Source organism: Eleginops maclovinus, chromosome 15, assembly GCF_036324505.1.
Source record: "Eleginops maclovinus isolate JMC-PN-2008 ecotype Puerto Natales chromosome 15, JC_Emac_rtc_rv5, whole genome shotgun sequence".
In the NCBI taxonomy this organism is placed as follows: Eukaryota; Metazoa; Chordata; class Actinopteri; order Perciformes; family Eleginopidae; genus Eleginops; species Eleginops maclovinus.
This window is the reverse complement of record NC_086363.1, coordinates 9854004-9870651: the sequence shown is the minus strand read 5'-3', so window position 1 is coordinate 9870651 and position 16648 is coordinate 9854004. Positions and strand designations below refer to the sequence as shown.

The following is a 16648-nucleotide window of genomic DNA, read 5'->3' as shown; positions in this document are numbered from 1 at the left end:
CATTGCAATGTATAATATGTTTTAATATATAATTGTTGATGCAATAATGTGTTTACCAAAGCTGGTATAGGTGCAGCTAGTTTTACTTACTTTGTATACTGCAGGTTAGCTGTTGAATGTTGTTCCATGTGTAACTAAAGTCCTATTTAATGGTTGATTATATTTCATATTATTAATCCAAAACTGCAAAGTAAAGGTATAACGTAAATGTTGTGGATTTCAATCTGAGTTCAAGTGGAGTAGAAGTTCAAAGTAGCATTACATGGAAATGCTATGTAAAGTAAAAGTATCCCAAAATTGTAAGTATAGTACTTAAATGTAGTGGGCTACTTAGTACTAAATGTACTTCGTTACTTTAGACCGATGCTAGCAGTGAAGACATACTGTATGTAGATTTCCAGCAGGCTGAATGTTCATGCAGCATCCAGAACACAGGGTGGCACTGAAGTCTCATTTTAAACTGAACAACGCATGCGCAGAAAACACTCAACTTAAAGGCTGAAGTTTTGAACCCTACAGAGCAAACATTAAGACGGTAGGAGGAATACACGTTTACTAATTTAAGTAGAGCGGGGCTTTTGAAACACTACTGGAGAAACTTTCATGCAGTTTCAAGGCTTTATTTAGATCAGCACAGACATGGAAATACAGCTCCCACCTCACGAGGGAGACGAGCTCTCCGTGGTCGACATGCACACAGGTGGAGAACCTTTACGGATCATCCATAGCGGCTACCCAGAGGTCAAAGGTGACAGCGTTCTGTCCAAACGCCGTTACGTCCGGGAACATCTGGATCACCTCAGGAGGGTGCTGATGTTCGAGCCCCGGGGACACTACGACATGTACGGAGCCCTGATTGTGGACAGCGAGCTGGCTGAGGCGGACCTCGGGGTCTTGTTTATGCACAACGAAGGCTACAGCACAATGTGTGGACACGCCGTCATCGCACTGGGCCGCTTCGCCGTGGACTACAAACTGGTGAAGGAGCCACAGTCCCCGGAGACCCAGGTGAACATACACTGTCCCTGCGGGCTGGTGAAGGCGTTCGTTGAGTACTCTGAGGGTAAAACAGGAGGAGTGAGGTTTCTCAGTGTGCCTGCGTTCGCATTTTCTACAGGTAGGATAAAGGAACATGTGTGAAGTGTCTTGATATTCTGCAGAATTCACTGACTTGCTTCTCAACAGATGCTACTGTGTCCGTGGAAAAGTTTGGTGATGTGACGGTCGACATCAGCTACGGAGGAGCCTTCTACGCCTTTGTGGACGCAAAGAGGTTTGGGCTCGATGTGACCACGTCCAGGACTCGAGATCTGGTAGATGCAGCCACAGCGGTGACCAACGCTGTCAAATCTCAGGTAGGAAGTATTGTGCAGCTGACAGGAAATCATGTGTTTAATTACTACACAAAGTATATAGACATTTTTTGAGCCTCTGACAAATAAGACTAGAAAAGTGAGATCAGGGGTGTCTCCTTCTCCCCTCCCAAACAAGTAGAGGTAAATCTCACTTAATTGTCCCAGAGTTATAGTTATGTGGAATCATGCATCACTTTAGTGGATCATACCATTTTGGATATGGAGTTAATCTGCAGAAAACAATAGTCAACCTTCTCTATGGATGCCAGTTTTTTCCCCTGCTACAGAGAAGGTAAGGCTCAAAGTGTCGACTACTAAAGGTTTTTTTTAAATAACTTGCAGCCCCTACAGGTCAGTTAAGACTAGTGAGAAAACAAAACCTGTATGAAACAGTCAATAAATACGGGTTAGCTTAATGTCAATCTATGCAAAAAATCAGTTTACACCAACAAGATTAATGCAAAGTCTGGTGTAGCAAGGACAGCAGTATCTACTTTTTGCATTTGGCTTAGTCATTACTAATTTTAAATATATAATACATGACAACGGGCTCTTTTATGTTAAAGACATTTACACTACCATCAGACTGTCCATTTGTTGATTTTTTACATTTTAACAAAACATGTGTTGTGTTTTCTCTGCTAGGTGAAGTTGCACCACCCAACCAGTGATGATCTGGCCTTCCTCTATGGCACCATCCTCACAGACGGCAAAGATGATTATTCCTCTGACCCCACTGCCAATATGTGTGTGTTTGCTGAAGCTCAGGTACTCTACACACACCTCGTCATTTGTCATTTGTTAACAAAAGCTCTCTGAAACCAGTTTAAACATGTTTTCAGGTGGACCGGAGCCCCACTGGTTCTGGTGTTACGGCCAGAGTGGCTCTGCAGTATCACAAAGGTCTCATCCAGCTGAACCAGACCAGGACGTTTCAGAGTGGAGCCACAGGATCCCAGTTCACAGGGAGAGCTGTCAAAGTAACAGAGTTTCACCGGGCACCCCGTTAAAATAAAATTGTACATCTTACTTTATATAGATGGGGCATTCACACTAAATTAATTATTGTTTTCCTTTGTACAAAGGTTTTTTATTATAGTCTTTATGGCATTTAAACTGTCATGACTAGAAGAAACCTAAAACAAGTCACTCTGGACTTCTGGCTATAAATAAATTCTGTTCACGACAGCATGTTTGGGATTCTTCTCTGTGTTTCTGACCAGGAGACTAAGTGTGGAGACTTCAAGGCTGTCGTGGTCGAAGTTTCCGGAAGAGCCTTTTACACCGGAGTTTCACGCTTCGTGCAGGAGCCGGAGGACAAGTTGACACATGGCTTCCTGCTGAAATGAGACTCAATAAAGGGTTTTATTAAAGATGGTTTTACATTAAAAAAAAAACCAACCTGAAAACATTGATGTATTATTACCCATAGTTTTAAGACTTACTTGGTTGAAGTCAAACCCGTACTCGGAGACTACTTTCATATCCTGAGCCAGAATTTTTGATGTTGGAATTACTTACCACTTGGTGGAGCCATGGCACTGGTCACTATCATAGACTGTATGCTAGGATGGCAATCATTGTAGATTAATACTTCACAACTAAAAAAACTAATTCTTCCACCTGTTTTTTCAATGTCCGCTTTCAGGGTCTTTGTGATAACAAATTACGTTTTAATCCAAGGTAAATGTGCCATGAGAATTCACTCTAATGCATGTGCCTATAAATCGAATACAGTAAACTCAAACATGTTTTCTCCCATTTATTATCATCAGGTCATTTTACAATGAAAGGAAATATTTAAATTATAAAATGGAGGTGTTTGACATTGGTTAGATTCACACAGCCAAGGGAACAAATTAAAATCTAAGGTTCTATTTCATCCCTACTGACCGCCATTGGCGCTGCTTTAAGCACTGGATATGTCCATTTTGAGCATGCGCAGGATGGACATATCCAGTGCTTAAAGCACCGCCTCTGGCGGTCATCCGGGATTCATAGAACCATAGTTACAGCTGTAACTTACGTTTTACGTCCACATGGGATGTTTTGTACGAGAATGAAAACATCACATGTGCAACACACAGAGATTCAAGTCGGAGATTTCCCTTTTTTTTTTTTTTGCAGTGTGAATCCAGCCAGTGTACAGGAAACATATGTCATCTATGCAATAAAACATGAAGGAGGGCACTCCCTTCAGAGGGGAAGGACAATAGTATTGCATCCACTTGTTATTTTTAAATGGCATTTAGCATAGTAATTATGAATGTATATGTGCATGTGTAACAAGCACGCAACCTTATAGATATATGTAATCTATGACATGAGTGTCCATACATGTTGAGAAATTGCAGATTAGGCCCAGGCCTTAGAGAGTACCCACTCAACAATTAAAACAACAGAGTTAAGGCCAGCTCTTAACAGGAAAAATAAAACATACAGTGATCGGATATATAAATGCTGCACGTCAATAATGATGAGTAGAAAATAAACTTCCGAGCTGCGTCTCTTGCACACCACATCACAACCCTGTGATGGTTCTGACTGCAGGACAGCAGCCTGTTCAGACTCAGTCTTTCTCCAGAAAACGCTCTCTTGGACGACTCCCGCCGTGAACCCAGGTCCTCTCAATCTATGAAACCGGTCCGTATAAAATGGCCCCTTACGTCTTTAATGGAATCATCTTCCTGAAGGAGGAACTAGCTGCACATTTCATTCTGTGCATAGATTCTGACGTACAAAAACAGCACAGATAGGATCCTAACAAACAAGCATGAGCATCTTTTACACCTCGGAGGGAAACGTTCTCCAACAGCCTGCTCTTGCACGACAATCGTCTTAAAAACATTTCATGTGACCACACCGATCCTCCAGGGGGGGGCGGGGATTATCTGATTTGGTCGTTTTAACAACTTTTGGCTTCTGCTCCGTTCAACATCAAACTCCTCGGACAATGAAAGGTTCTGAATGTGTTGTGCTGTGTGTGGCTCTGCAGCGGTGATGCAAGGGCGAGCTGGGTGGGAGGAGGGTGCGGAGGAATGTGCATGTCAGTTTGACCCAGAGGGAAACTAATGATGAGCCGGGGTGGGTGAGCGAAACAAACGCCCATCTCAGAAGTTGAGCTTTGTGACCGGTCGCTCTCTGCTTGCGTCCGTGTTCTGGCTGTTGATACGCTTGCGGTTGCGCTTCATCTTGGAGAGGTCCTTGTCGAAGACCTCGCCTGATCGCAGCGCCGACACCAAGTCGTCGAACTCGCCGCCATCGTCCTCCCCGTTCGCCTTCGCTTTCCGAGCCTTTCGCTCCTTCTCCCTCTGCTCTTTCAGCTGGTTACACAGAGGTTAAAAGTCAATTTATTAGAACATAATTCCCTCTGAATTTGTTAAGCATGGCAATATTTTTGGGGAAAAACATTTTGGTTTATTGTCAAGAGATAGCTGACAAGATACTGAGCAGTTTTGTTGTATCATAGTATGGATCTTATAATTTAACAGTCATTAAAGAAGCTAAAATAAAATACTGTGGTTCGTTTGTCATATGGAAACAGGGAATCAACCACACACCTGAGCTTCCATTTTGGCTCTGCGCTCCTCCTCCTCTTTGCGTTTCCGCATGTTCTCGTTCTCCTGCTGCGCCTCAGCGAACGACTGCAGGAACTGGTCAAAGATGCCGAAGAACTCATCTGGCTGCATCTTACTGGCGTCCTCACCAAAGTGCTTTACTGCCCTCAGGAACTGTGGGACCAAAGAGAAGGGGGCACATGGTATTAGAGTTACAGTGGGACCAAGCAGAACCGTGTTTTACTCTCTGTCTTCAACTGTTTTACAGCAGACTCGTTAGGTCTCCTCTCTTTGAAATAAGAGCAGGGTACCAGCGGTCGGGCTTTGAAGCCGGTGTTAACCCAGATCTGACCGACTACTGATTACAGCCGAGGCCAGAGACTGGAGCCAGAGCCCAAATTAAGGCAACGTGTCTGTCAAGGGTTTTCCACAGTGAGTTAAAAAGGACAACATCCAGATGTGGGATCCTGCTGAGAACATGCACCTTCTGAGATGTGTGGAGATTTGTACATGACACGCACACTATCAACAGACACAAGAAGGGGAGCAAAGACGCATTTCACTTACTAAATGATTTGTAATCAGTCCAATTATTAGTTTGTTACTGCGACAACTATAAAGCTATAAAATTAAAGTGATTAAGGCATCCTAGTTTCTCAAACTCTAAGTTGACATAAACATCTAAATATATTAAAGTTTATTATAATACAAAACAGAAAAAGGCAGGAAATCTCCATATTTTAGAGCCTGGAGATTCAGTGTGCTGCCATTTTTGCATTAAAAATAACTTTAAAAAAGAAGCAAATATCGAAATAATATACAAATATAAATAAATATCTTCCGTCGATCACCTAAAAAGAAGCTGACTTATCGTTGTAGCTATAGGGTTCATTAGTGCTTTCAGATTTTAACTTTTTTTTTCACTTCCTCACAATGAAACTTGATCTCTGTGAGAAAAATGTCACTTGTCCTCTTTACATCTTAGTATTTATGCACTGCGACACACAATCCAGATGCACAGAGCTGTTTAAAGGGTCAGCGTGTTCTCTGGCTCCCAATAATGAGCATGGAGGATTAGTGTAAACACTTTCAAATATTTCACTGTGGGACACCGTAAATGAGTCACAGATACTAATGGTTGCCAGGTGACCAGCCAAGCACACACTATGGGGTAAAAAAAAAAACCCCACCCGATTGAGATAAAAAGTCGGCACCAATAAATGTGGGCAGACACATAAATTCAGAGTGTCAAGCGCTCCTCAGAGAGGTGAATATGCTCAGGTTTCTGGAAGAAAAAAAACTGATTTTGCTACAGAGCGGCAAATTCCAGGTTATCCAGGACATTTGTAATAAGGAAATGGGCGTCTAATTTACTCAAAAGCCACCCACAATAAAATGTATGAGTATGTTACATTTAAAGAAAACCTTCCCGATATTAAGAGTGAAACAAGCCATGTAAAATAATATCCTCTGCTCCTAGTTCTGTCTTTTGACCTGCACACATGGCAGCAAGCAGAATGACCAATAAAGCGTCAGAGGTGCTGCGGCAGGAAGCTGAAACACTTCTCTCCCGCTGTTCGCTTTCCTACAGAGGTGACGGATGAGGTCAATGCACAGAGGCAGCTGCGCAGAGAGGAAATGGGATGCAAGCTTTCATCGTTGGTGCACACGCTCAGTTTTGATCACCAGGACGTACCAGTTCCTTTGCCTCGATGAGCGAATCCTCCACGTCGGAAAAGCTGAAGCTGGCAACCGTGATGAACTGACTCACCACCGACACATACTTGTCGCCGTGTACCTGCGGTCGGTTCTTCTGGTATTCCAGTTCCTACGGGTGAAAGTTATCCAGCAGAGGTAAGTTAGGTTAAAGTAAAAGCACAGAAGAGCTGCTCTGAACATTGTATAACAGCAATCTATAACATGTATTATGTCATTGATCTACTGTGACTCACACTCTCCACATTTTTCAAGCCGGTGCGCAGGTTGCCGATATCTTTTTCCATCTCAGTCATGCTGCAAAAAAAACACACATACAATGGTTTGGTTTAAGGTTATGCAACAAAACACCAACACATATACAACTGCTTAGGGATGCTCAGACTCAAACAGGTTGATGGGGTACGAGTTGGCCAATCTATTCAATTCAATATTACGTTTATTTACATTATAAACTGGAATTCTGATTTAAGTTTGACTAGTTTATTCCTCCATTAAAACGTTTGAATAGAGGATTTTTTATAAAGCTGACTGTGTACAATTTATCATTTAATAAATAAATAATGACTCACATTTATATCTATGTATTTATTTAGTTTTGTAAGTAAGGAAAGCTATGTTTAATTCAAGCCTGATGTTGCATTACAGATCAAACAAAGATCCCAGTCACTATTAGGAATACAGCTCATTAATTTAACACTGGTATAAACAATGGAGCATCCCTTAGAAATATAAAATGTAGAAAAACAAGGGAAGCCTTTTGAAGGGTGCAGCAGGTTCTCCACAGCTCCACCTACTTGACTTTGGCTGCCTCTGAGAGACTCTTCAGGTCCTCCTGGAACATCAGGACTTTGGGGTACTTCTTCTCCAGGATGGTGATCAGGTAGTGCAGGAGAGTGATGTTTCTGCAAACAGAGACGGACACACTGAAGCAGACCGACTCTCAAGGGTGTAAACTTGTCAAATGTGCAATATATATGGCTTTTGATATTTACGTTCAGATATAAATAACCATATGGACGTTTGTCTATATCTCATTCCCTCTTCCAGATGTGACTTTCATACTATCAAGCCCTTCTCTCCTTACGAATGATATTTTTTACTTACTTGTCGATACTGGACTTGGTATCAGCGATCTTGTTGAGTGAAGACACCTTAAAGCCGTAAGCGTTCCCCCTCTGCCCTTTGTTCATGTAGTTTCCAAAGGCCAGCACCACCTCCAGCAGCTGCATTAGGTTCTTGCTGTGTAGAATCTCCTTAGACGCCCTGCTCAGAGCTGAGACAGAGAAACAACAAGTAAATAAATGTTAGTGGGGTAATTCAAGCTGCTGACTGATTTATTTTAGGTAGCTTGGCCGACATAAAAAGGTAAAAATAAAAAACGTTTAAGAGGCTATCAGGAAGGACTACATGCTTCAGAATACTCCTCTCACATAACACACACATGGCTTTCAATGGTTAAAATAAACAGAATACAAATATAGTTGTCAGTTATTTACACAAAACTAAACATGTTAATGTCAAACTTTCCCCACCTTCAACTTTGGGTTTGATCTCAGCTATCCTCTCTGCAAACTTCTTCTTGAAGTACAAAGACTGCAGCCGTTGCTGGTAGTGGTTTATTCTGGAGCGGGGATGGAAAATGTGTGTAAGACGAGAACAGAAATAGACAAAAATAATACATTATAAACAGGGAACCTTCCCGTTTAGACAAAAGCCACAAACATGGACATTGTGCTTAAGAAGTTCAAGCTTACTAAATGGCACATATAAAGTTGTGGTAATGACGCTTATCTTTGGCAGCGGTTTATATTTCAGCCTATAAACCGGAGACTCTGCGGATAATGAATACCAGTGACATCTGTCCTCCAGTCCATGCTGCACTCACAGTCAAAAAAAAACTGTCAAATTTCAGTTGTTTCTATGCTGAAGGGGCATCTGTTACTTTCTAATCTTTGCATAGCAGGTCATTTAAGCTTTTATGCAGTCAGGGGTTGAGTTCTGTTTCCTGTCATCTTACATTACAGATCAGTTTATTCACCAACACAATTAAGAGTGATTCACACATCCAGCCATTGTTCCTGAGGTAAGTAGAAACCCATGTGTCATTTCACTTATCTGCCATGACGCAGAGCAAACAATGGTCATTGTCAGCAGGTCTCCACAGTTTTGCACTGATCTATAGCTGTATCTGTATTCCAACAGGATTATAAAAAGGTAACACTGAGGACAAGCACGGCTAAAGTACCTGCTCATCTCATAGAAGAAGCGGTCGGGTTTTGCCATTCGGTCGAGCTCGTGTTTGTGCTCCTCCAGGAGGTCCACGTCGCTTTTTTCTGGGACAAACTTCAGCAGCTGATGATAGAGGAAAAAAACAGTTTATATACATTTCATTCAAATCTTTCACCTGTACGTTTCTCTGTGTGAAAGCAGGTTGTCGTATATTTTTGGAAGCTCTTAATTAGGTTGTCATTGTAAAACCTTTATTTTAGAATCTCTATTATTCTTTTCAATAATAGTAATAATGCCTTCGTATCTTATTCCTGCTCATGGTTTTACCTCCTTATCATATATATGTTCATCATGTATAGATTTGTCTTTCATTCCTGTGCTTTTATTTTGAAGCACATTGAGTCTACGCCTGCCATATTAAATGTGCTTTAAACAAACATGACTGGCATCTCATTGTCTCCCTCCAAAACAAAATCAGGAAAATCTCATGCTGATGTTTGTTACCTTGCACCATTTTATAAAAGGCTCTAAAAACATGAAAGTGTTGCTAACAGTCATGAATTCCCTATGCTGCAATTTTGAGGAAGCAGCCAAAGTACAATCACTGAATGAAAGCACATCCGTCAGTACCTGCTCCAGCATGTCTTTGGGAAGGTCTTCCTGTTCGTCCATGGTGAGAATGGCTCTCTTCATCTCCTCGTTTGAAAGCTTCAGCCTGCAGCACAAAAAAAATATAAGCATGAGCTGAGACTATTCACATTTAAATCATCAAACTCACAGAAGACATAATTACCATGTTTTTTGTGCCTAACATTTCCTATGACAACATGACATGGGCTGTTTGACAATCACCTTATTGTGATGTATTTTGTGTTTTCACGCTATTATAATATTTACAGTTGTTTGTTTATGTGTAGCATCTCTTATAGACCTCTTTAAAAATCTGATTTGATATTCTAAAATTGAAATTGATATATATTTTTGAGATCCAATGGGAAATATAAGTGTTATCATATTGAGGAGCTCTTACCTCGAGAGGAGGATGTTGCAGTTTTGAGCACGACGGCCATCAATGACTGACAGCTCCTTGACTTTTTTAGAGCTCAGCGTGTCGTCTTCTGCCTCTTTCTGCGGGTAAAATAATCAGGTTAGAGCGCAACACCAGACTGTTTTAACTAGCACTGATTCACCCACAGGCACGCAAAAACAAAGACCACACACGCTCTGAAATCCCAAACAATAGCTGACGACACACTGCAAAACTCTGAAAAACAGACATTCATGAGTACATGCAACACATCACACACAAATCACAGACCGTACAATCTGTTGGACACACATTGACTTAAAACAGCATGACATGTATAACATATAAATAAGTCTGATTGAATCCAGGAGGAGTGACACATAGGTTTCAGACTGAATATCTACTGTACTGTAAGAGCACTCACCTGTTTGCTGTTATTGATCAAAAAGAAGTCCTAAAACGCAGGCAGGAAGCAGGGAAGATGTAAGCACTCATTAGAATAAGTAAAGCAGTTACGTGATAGCAGCCCATCAAAACAAACAGCGGATGAATCAGAGATCATTCGGCACTTAGACGACGGAGTAATGAAGTGAGAAGCAGTGAGACGTGAGTGGGTGTTCGGTTGACCATTACGAGCTTATAGTTCACATGCTGTGCACATTGATGAAAACTATTTCAGTTTGATATAATCAGGTCAAAACGGAGGATGTAAATGTAGTAAATGTTGTCAATGAGACATTTCCAATGAATAATCCTACATGTTATTATATGTGTTGTTCATGCTTCTCAAAGACATGCTCACTCACTATTGTGCAACTAATAAAGACACTATTGATTGTGAATATCTAGTAACTAAAATAGTTGCAAGCATAAAATGTAAATTAGACAATTCTTAGCAGCTCACTCATGCATTCTGAATCACATATGGCAAGCTGATCACAACCACAAACAAAAATAGCATTCCATTCAAATGTAAAAAGCGTTTTAAGATTCAAGCTTAAAAGTTAAGCATCTTATAAACCCCCGAATATATCTGGCAATTTCCCCCCTCTACTTTTATGACTTTAAGCTGGCTTTAGTTTGTTTGTTTGACCTCTTCCCTTCTCCAGCTTTGCTTGAGAAATCAAAAGTTGCAAAACAGGGGAATTTAAAGAAAATCTCAAGCCAAGTCTAAATCCAACAATACGAGCCAGCTGAGCCCTGAGCCACTGAACCAGTCCACAACTGCTCCGCCCTCAGTACCTGCTGCCTCTGATAGGCGGAGAAGGTCTTCTCAATGTCGTCCAGATCCAGGATTTTAAACACCTTGGCATCGTCCACATCCATCCACACTGTGCCCTCCAGTTTATTCTGAGCAGGGGACAACAACACATTAACATCTGGTGCTGTAAACAAAACATTATGTCATTAAATACAATACATCCAGCTCCCACCTCAGCTAACTTGGACCAGTTGAAGGACTTGAGCGCGTTGGCCGGCTGGGGAATGTTCTTCTGCTTTAGGGAGGGTCCCAGGGGTGCTCCCGGCGGGGGAGGGATACCTCCCACGGGCATACGTCCAGGAGGAGGCGGGGGTCCACCCGGAGGAGGGGGTGGGGGAGGCGGAGGAGGCATCATGCCCCCAGGGGGTGGCGGGGGAGGTGGGCACAGCCCTGCGAAAGAGGGTACCGGCGGAGGAGGCATAGGACCACCGGGGGGGGCCGGGTGGGAGCGGCGGACCTCCGGGAACAACAGCTGCCTGTCTCTGCAGGGAGAGCGTTACACAATGGGAACATGTTTCTAATATTACACGTTAAGAGTGTGTCACACATTTAAATCATTTAAACGTGTTAAAGACTGTCAATGTTAAAATATAAACTGAGGACATAATAATAAAAGGGACGAGTGCTACTATTCCAGACCAACAGCAACGTAAAGTAACAAGTCAGTATGAAAGAAAGAATGTATGGATTCCAATTTTGGACTCCTGCTTTTTATCTGCTATGGACAGTTGTTTACAATACTGTATACATTTGTACTGTTGTAATATTGCATTTTTCTAAATATATGTTCTGTTGTGCCTTCTTTTTATTTATACCTCCTAATGTGTGTATGTGTGTCTATGTATGAGTTAGTGTGTGTGTGTGTATATGCAGCTGTGGAAAAAATGAGGAGAGCTCTGCAAAATGATCAATGATTTTTTCTCCCTGCTCTACCACTCACACCGAGGACTGACAAAAAAAGTTGACTTTGACTTTGTGTCTATTATGTCAGCTCAGTGATGGTTCTTCTGTTTTGTTCATAGGTTTTTATCATCATGTGTATATGACACAGCGGCTCTGTGAAACTAAGAGGACGTACGATGCTGAGTTCGTGCAGGCGGGCGGTGAGTTCGGACACTTGCTGCTTGACGTTCTTGTGCTCCGTGCTCTCCTTCTCCAGCTTCTCTTTCATCTTGTTGAGCGTCTGCATCATGTCCTCCTTCTCCTGAGTCTTGGCGTCACATTCTCGCTCCTTCTTATCAAACTTCTGCTGCAGCTCGTGGTGCTCTGTGGGGAAAAGTCACAGACATGTTTGTTATAAAGAGCTTACTAAAATATCATTTTATTTACCTTCTTATTCTATTTCAAATAAATATATTAAAGTGTTACAAACCTTTTCTCATTTTCTCTGCCTGCTCTTTCCACTGTTTGACCTCATTTTCATTAACCAGCCTGCAGAGAGGAAGACATTGAACTTCAGTGAACAACTCCAGTCATTGTTCTTCCTGAACTTATAAAAAAGGGGAAGCTATTTTCAAGCCAGCATCGTTGAGCATTGTGGCTTTTTTATTTCTTGCTAAACCAATTTGTTCTACATTCTTTAATCTGGCAGCCGAGAACTCGTTCAGCTGTTTCAGAATATACTCAGGACTCACATCCGAACAACGTTCTTCACGTTGAAATTCTCCAGTGGTGCGACGTCGGGGTCGTGACCTTTGTCGTTCTGCAGGACCATCTGCTGGACGATACGGTCCAAGAGCAGCCAGTACTGCACCGTGTTACCGCTTCTCTTGTCTGAGGAGAGACAGAGGAATAATTCACATTGATGTGCAGAGGGATCGTATCTCCATTAGTGTTTCAGAAAGTACAGAAACAATTGGATCCACAGCACATGTTCGACAATGAATGACTTTTGAATTGTTTTCCAAAATTAGTATTCCAGCTGATAAAGATAGGGCCACTATGGTTACACATTTATGTGTTACTGATTGGTTGAATCCATCATGACGGACAACATTAGTGATGTTATTTAGCTTGAAAACACACACTTGGCTACATTACTGATAAAAGGCATTTTGATATCGCTCTTCACGAGGATACATGTTGATAATCATCATGCTCAGTCATTTCCTCTTTCTAATGAAGTGCCATCCCAAGCTAGCACTTTGTTAACTCATAATGGCAACACTTGGATTTGAAGCTTAAGTGGTAATTATGCCCTAATGCCTCAAGAAAGGGACGGGGGGGTGGTCTCATTAAAAAGCCACTTATATGAGGAAGTAGGCGTTGAAGAAAGACGTTGTCCTTTAGTGACCTTATGTTTACAAGACATGAAAATGAGCTCATTGTAATCTGACTTTATGCATTTTTGATCTACTTAAAAAAGGTATTAACAAACAACGGTCTCTGAGAACGTACAGCCTACAGTTCGGGAATGTCTTTATCAAGTTTCTGGAGTGACTAATCTGGAAAAAGTCAACATCCTTATCTTTCTGGCCCGAATCCAGGAAATACGACATGTGTTTGGTGGGACTAATACTACCATCGTGCTTAGAGCTTCATTATATTTCAGTATATTTTAAACATTCCGGGTTGAAATTGCTTTGAAAGCAGTGTGTGTGTTTTTGTGCAACAGTATTAGTCTTAAACATTTCCATTTAAGAACCAAGTCCTGATTTAAAAACACTTACGTGGCATGAGGAGACAGTGGTGCAGGACAGACATAAAGTGCGGGTGTGCGTCTGTGTGGTTCATCTTCTTGCGGATGAGATCAAAAACTTGGGTGGCACTTTTGGTATCTATATGTACCTGGAGGATGACGAAAGGAGACAACAGTCCCGTAAATATCAGTGCTGAATGTTTCACAGTCAGAAATAATATGCAAGAATCACGTCAGGATGATGTTTCCTTACCGACTCATAACGTTTGGACAGAGCCAGCTCATCCTCGTTCCGCAGCATCTCAAAGTAGTCTAAATGCCTGAGGGGATAAAAATGGATTAGAGAGGCAGCCTGCAAAATGTGATGCATTTATACACCCAAAGATTTACTTGGGAAGCTCTCTCTGGAAAGTAGAGTCGAGATACTGGTTTTTCTTGGGTTGTAGGAAGGAATCAGCTGTTTTATGCATGAAATAAAATATATGGATATGTACATTTTGAAAAAAGTCTTCTTAATGCAACTCTGAACCATTTGCCTTTGGGAGGTTGGGGGTTAGGTATCAGACTCAAAATAACCATACCACCCTAAGTTGTTTTCACAGCTGGGTTAGGGATAATATTATCCCAAACAAAATAAATGCTTTAATTAAAATCAGCTTTCTCCATGCTAAGTGATATTCATTTTATATCTCTTACGATAAAATAAAAGAAACGAGAAGATCACTTATATATTTGTAATATACATATACATTTGTACGGTAAATGGGAGGACTTTGAGGATGTTTGGTCACAATTATTCCACTTTATGACAAATTAAGACATGAATAATGTTGAGTGAGTGATGAAATCAACATACTGTATCTATTGATGTTGGTACATGTAATAGTTTAAATATTTTAACTTAGGTTTAATTATTTACCTGTTTGAGTAATGTACTGATATTTTTTTCTTTAAGTTGAAATTGTTAAAAATCAATGGTGATCAGAAATCTTGCAAATTAATCCCTCCTTCTTTTGTTGTTAATATTCTGATCAATAAACAGTGATTTGCGTCAGTCCGGCGCAGGGGGAAACATCACCTTGAACTCACCTGTCTAGCGTGGAGTTTTCATGAGAGCGTAGCTTATCGATCACAGGTTGGATTCCCAGCATGAGAAACTCATATCGTAGGTGGATACGGAATTCCACACTTGTCTGTATTTGAGGCAAAATATATGAATTAGCCGAAAGAGTGGCTCAGGGACAATGAGACCTATGAGTGTGAAGAGAATCATCGAAGCGGTCTAATGTGTATAATTCACCTCTCCAGCGCCCTGACTCAGCACAGCGTTTATAAAGGACATGATGGCTGTTTTCAGGTTGACCTCATCTCTGTATCGCCCTGTACTCCGGTCCAGATCGTTTATAAGAGTCTGCAGGATGACAGGTAATTACAGGAGTTAAATACCTTCACACAGCGTTGCTCTTAAACCACAACTCTCTACTTGTTGCCATCTACCTGAAACCGTGTCCTCTCGCAGGCGAAGCGTTGGTAGTGCAGCATGGCCTCCAGGATCTTTTTGTGTCCGCCGGGCACCAGACACACGGCGCCCATTATCTCCAGCACCGCCACCTTGGTCTTGATGTTCTCTGTGGCCAGGCTCTGAGCGATGATGTTGATGCTCTCGGTGTGAGAGAGGACGTGGGCGCGGCCCTGCGAGTTGTTCATCAGCGCTTTGATGCAGCCGATCAGAGACGTGTGGATCTGCGATTCTGTGGTCTCGTAGTCCATGCTCTTCAGGAAGTTTAGGATACATGTCAGACCGTCCAGGTCAATAAAACGCGTCACGAACCTGAGAGCAGAGCAGGAGCAGAGAAATCGTGTCAGTTTGGAAATCTAATTATAAAGTAGTGGAGTAAAAACTGTAGTATCATATTACAAATAGCTAAATATTTGTCTTTATTTGAGTAAACTCTACTTATCCTTCAGCTATTCCAGAATCATCTTCAGTAAATGTCATAAATAACTCATAACATTTGCTTTTAAAGTGCAGTGAAAAGCTCAGGTTACTGAAATGGAAATGCTTTAATGCACCTTCCCATCAATAAAAAATCTTTAACTAAAACGGCAGTGACCTTTATACTTAAAGAACTCATTACCATAGTGCTGTGAGGAACCATACGGAGTCAAAGACAGGATGAGAGAAGGTCAAATGAGAGGAAATGTGCCGATGGATGAGGTTTTGTGTAAAGGACAGGAAGAAGATAAAGTGTTTGCCCACCTCATAGGTTGTGTCCTCAGAGCCGTTTTCAAGCTCTCGATAGTTTTGTTCCTCTCTTCCTCGTCTTCTTTCTCCAGAGCGAGGAGCGTCGTTCTCTGTTGGAAGAAGATTAAACATCATAAAGAGTCTGATGCCTGAACAATAATATATGACGACTAAAAAGAAGTGTTATTTGTTGTAGCTTACTTCATCATGGACGTGTTGTTCTTCCAGACATATTTTCAGATATTTTTATATTAAATTATAGTGTTATGTTATTACTTACAGCTGCCATTGAGTTAAGCTGATCGATGTAGTATTCTGGCCAGCTAGTTGCACTTTTGTTTTCTTCTTGTTCCTGAAAAAAAAGAGAGAATAAAAAGGCATGATCCATGAAGGCATTGTTTTTAAGGAATGATAATTGAAAAAACAAGATAAGTCAATAAGGAATGAAATGTGTTCGACATATGAATATTAACTGCGAGTGATTGGAAGTTAAAAACATTTACATAAAAATCTTGTTTTGACATTTCATAAAAGTCACATGAGTGGACAAGATGTTCTTTAGATCATGTTTTAATACATCAAAGTTGAACTGCAATCCAGATGGAGAGCTTTAGTTG

General features: G+C 41.3%; 2 protein-coding genes across 2 annotated transcripts in view; one reads left to right on the top strand and one right to left on the bottom strand.

Annotated features, from left to right (window-relative positions):
* Window positions 1–338: 338 nt before the first annotated feature.
* Window positions 339–3179, top strand: LOC134876778 (trans-L-3-hydroxyproline dehydratase). The gene is made up of 5 exons (XM_063901914.1): window positions 339–1117; window positions 1186–1355; window positions 2001–2123; window positions 2198–2335; window positions 2579–3179. Exons 1-5 carry the CDS (start codon window positions 640–642, stop codon window positions 2702–2704), a joined length of 1035 nt encoding a protein of 344 aa, XP_063757984.1. The 5' UTR covers window positions 339–639; the 3' UTR covers window positions 2705–3179.
* The window catches only part of LOC134876775 (disheveled-associated activator of morphogenesis 1-like), a 43543-nt gene continuing 29997 nt past the window's right edge, over window positions 3103–16648 (bottom strand). The window contains 24 exon segments of the mRNA XM_063901913.1: window positions 3103–4678; window positions 4916–5086; window positions 6609–6740; window positions 6865–6925; window positions 7426–7533; window positions 7736–7904; window positions 8164–8252; window positions 8877–8983; window positions 9491–9575; window positions 9891–9988; window positions 10312–10341; window positions 11130–11237; window positions 11321–11599; window positions 11601–11630; window positions 12227–12414; window positions 12521–12579; window positions 12783–12921; window positions 13818–13935; window positions 14040–14106; window positions 14876–14979; window positions 15087–15197; window positions 15284–15617; window positions 16047–16141; window positions 16312–16383. Of these exon segments, the coding sequence (XP_063757983.1) occupies window positions 4466–4678; window positions 4916–5086; window positions 6609–6740; window positions 6865–6925; window positions 7426–7533; window positions 7736–7904; window positions 8164–8252; window positions 8877–8983; window positions 9491–9575; window positions 9891–9988; window positions 10312–10341; window positions 11130–11237; window positions 11321–11599; window positions 11601–11630; window positions 12227–12414; window positions 12521–12579; window positions 12783–12921; window positions 13818–13935; window positions 14040–14106; window positions 14876–14979; window positions 15087–15197; window positions 15284–15617; window positions 16047–16141; window positions 16312–16383 (2967 nt within the window). The 3' untranslated portion in view covers window positions 3103–4465.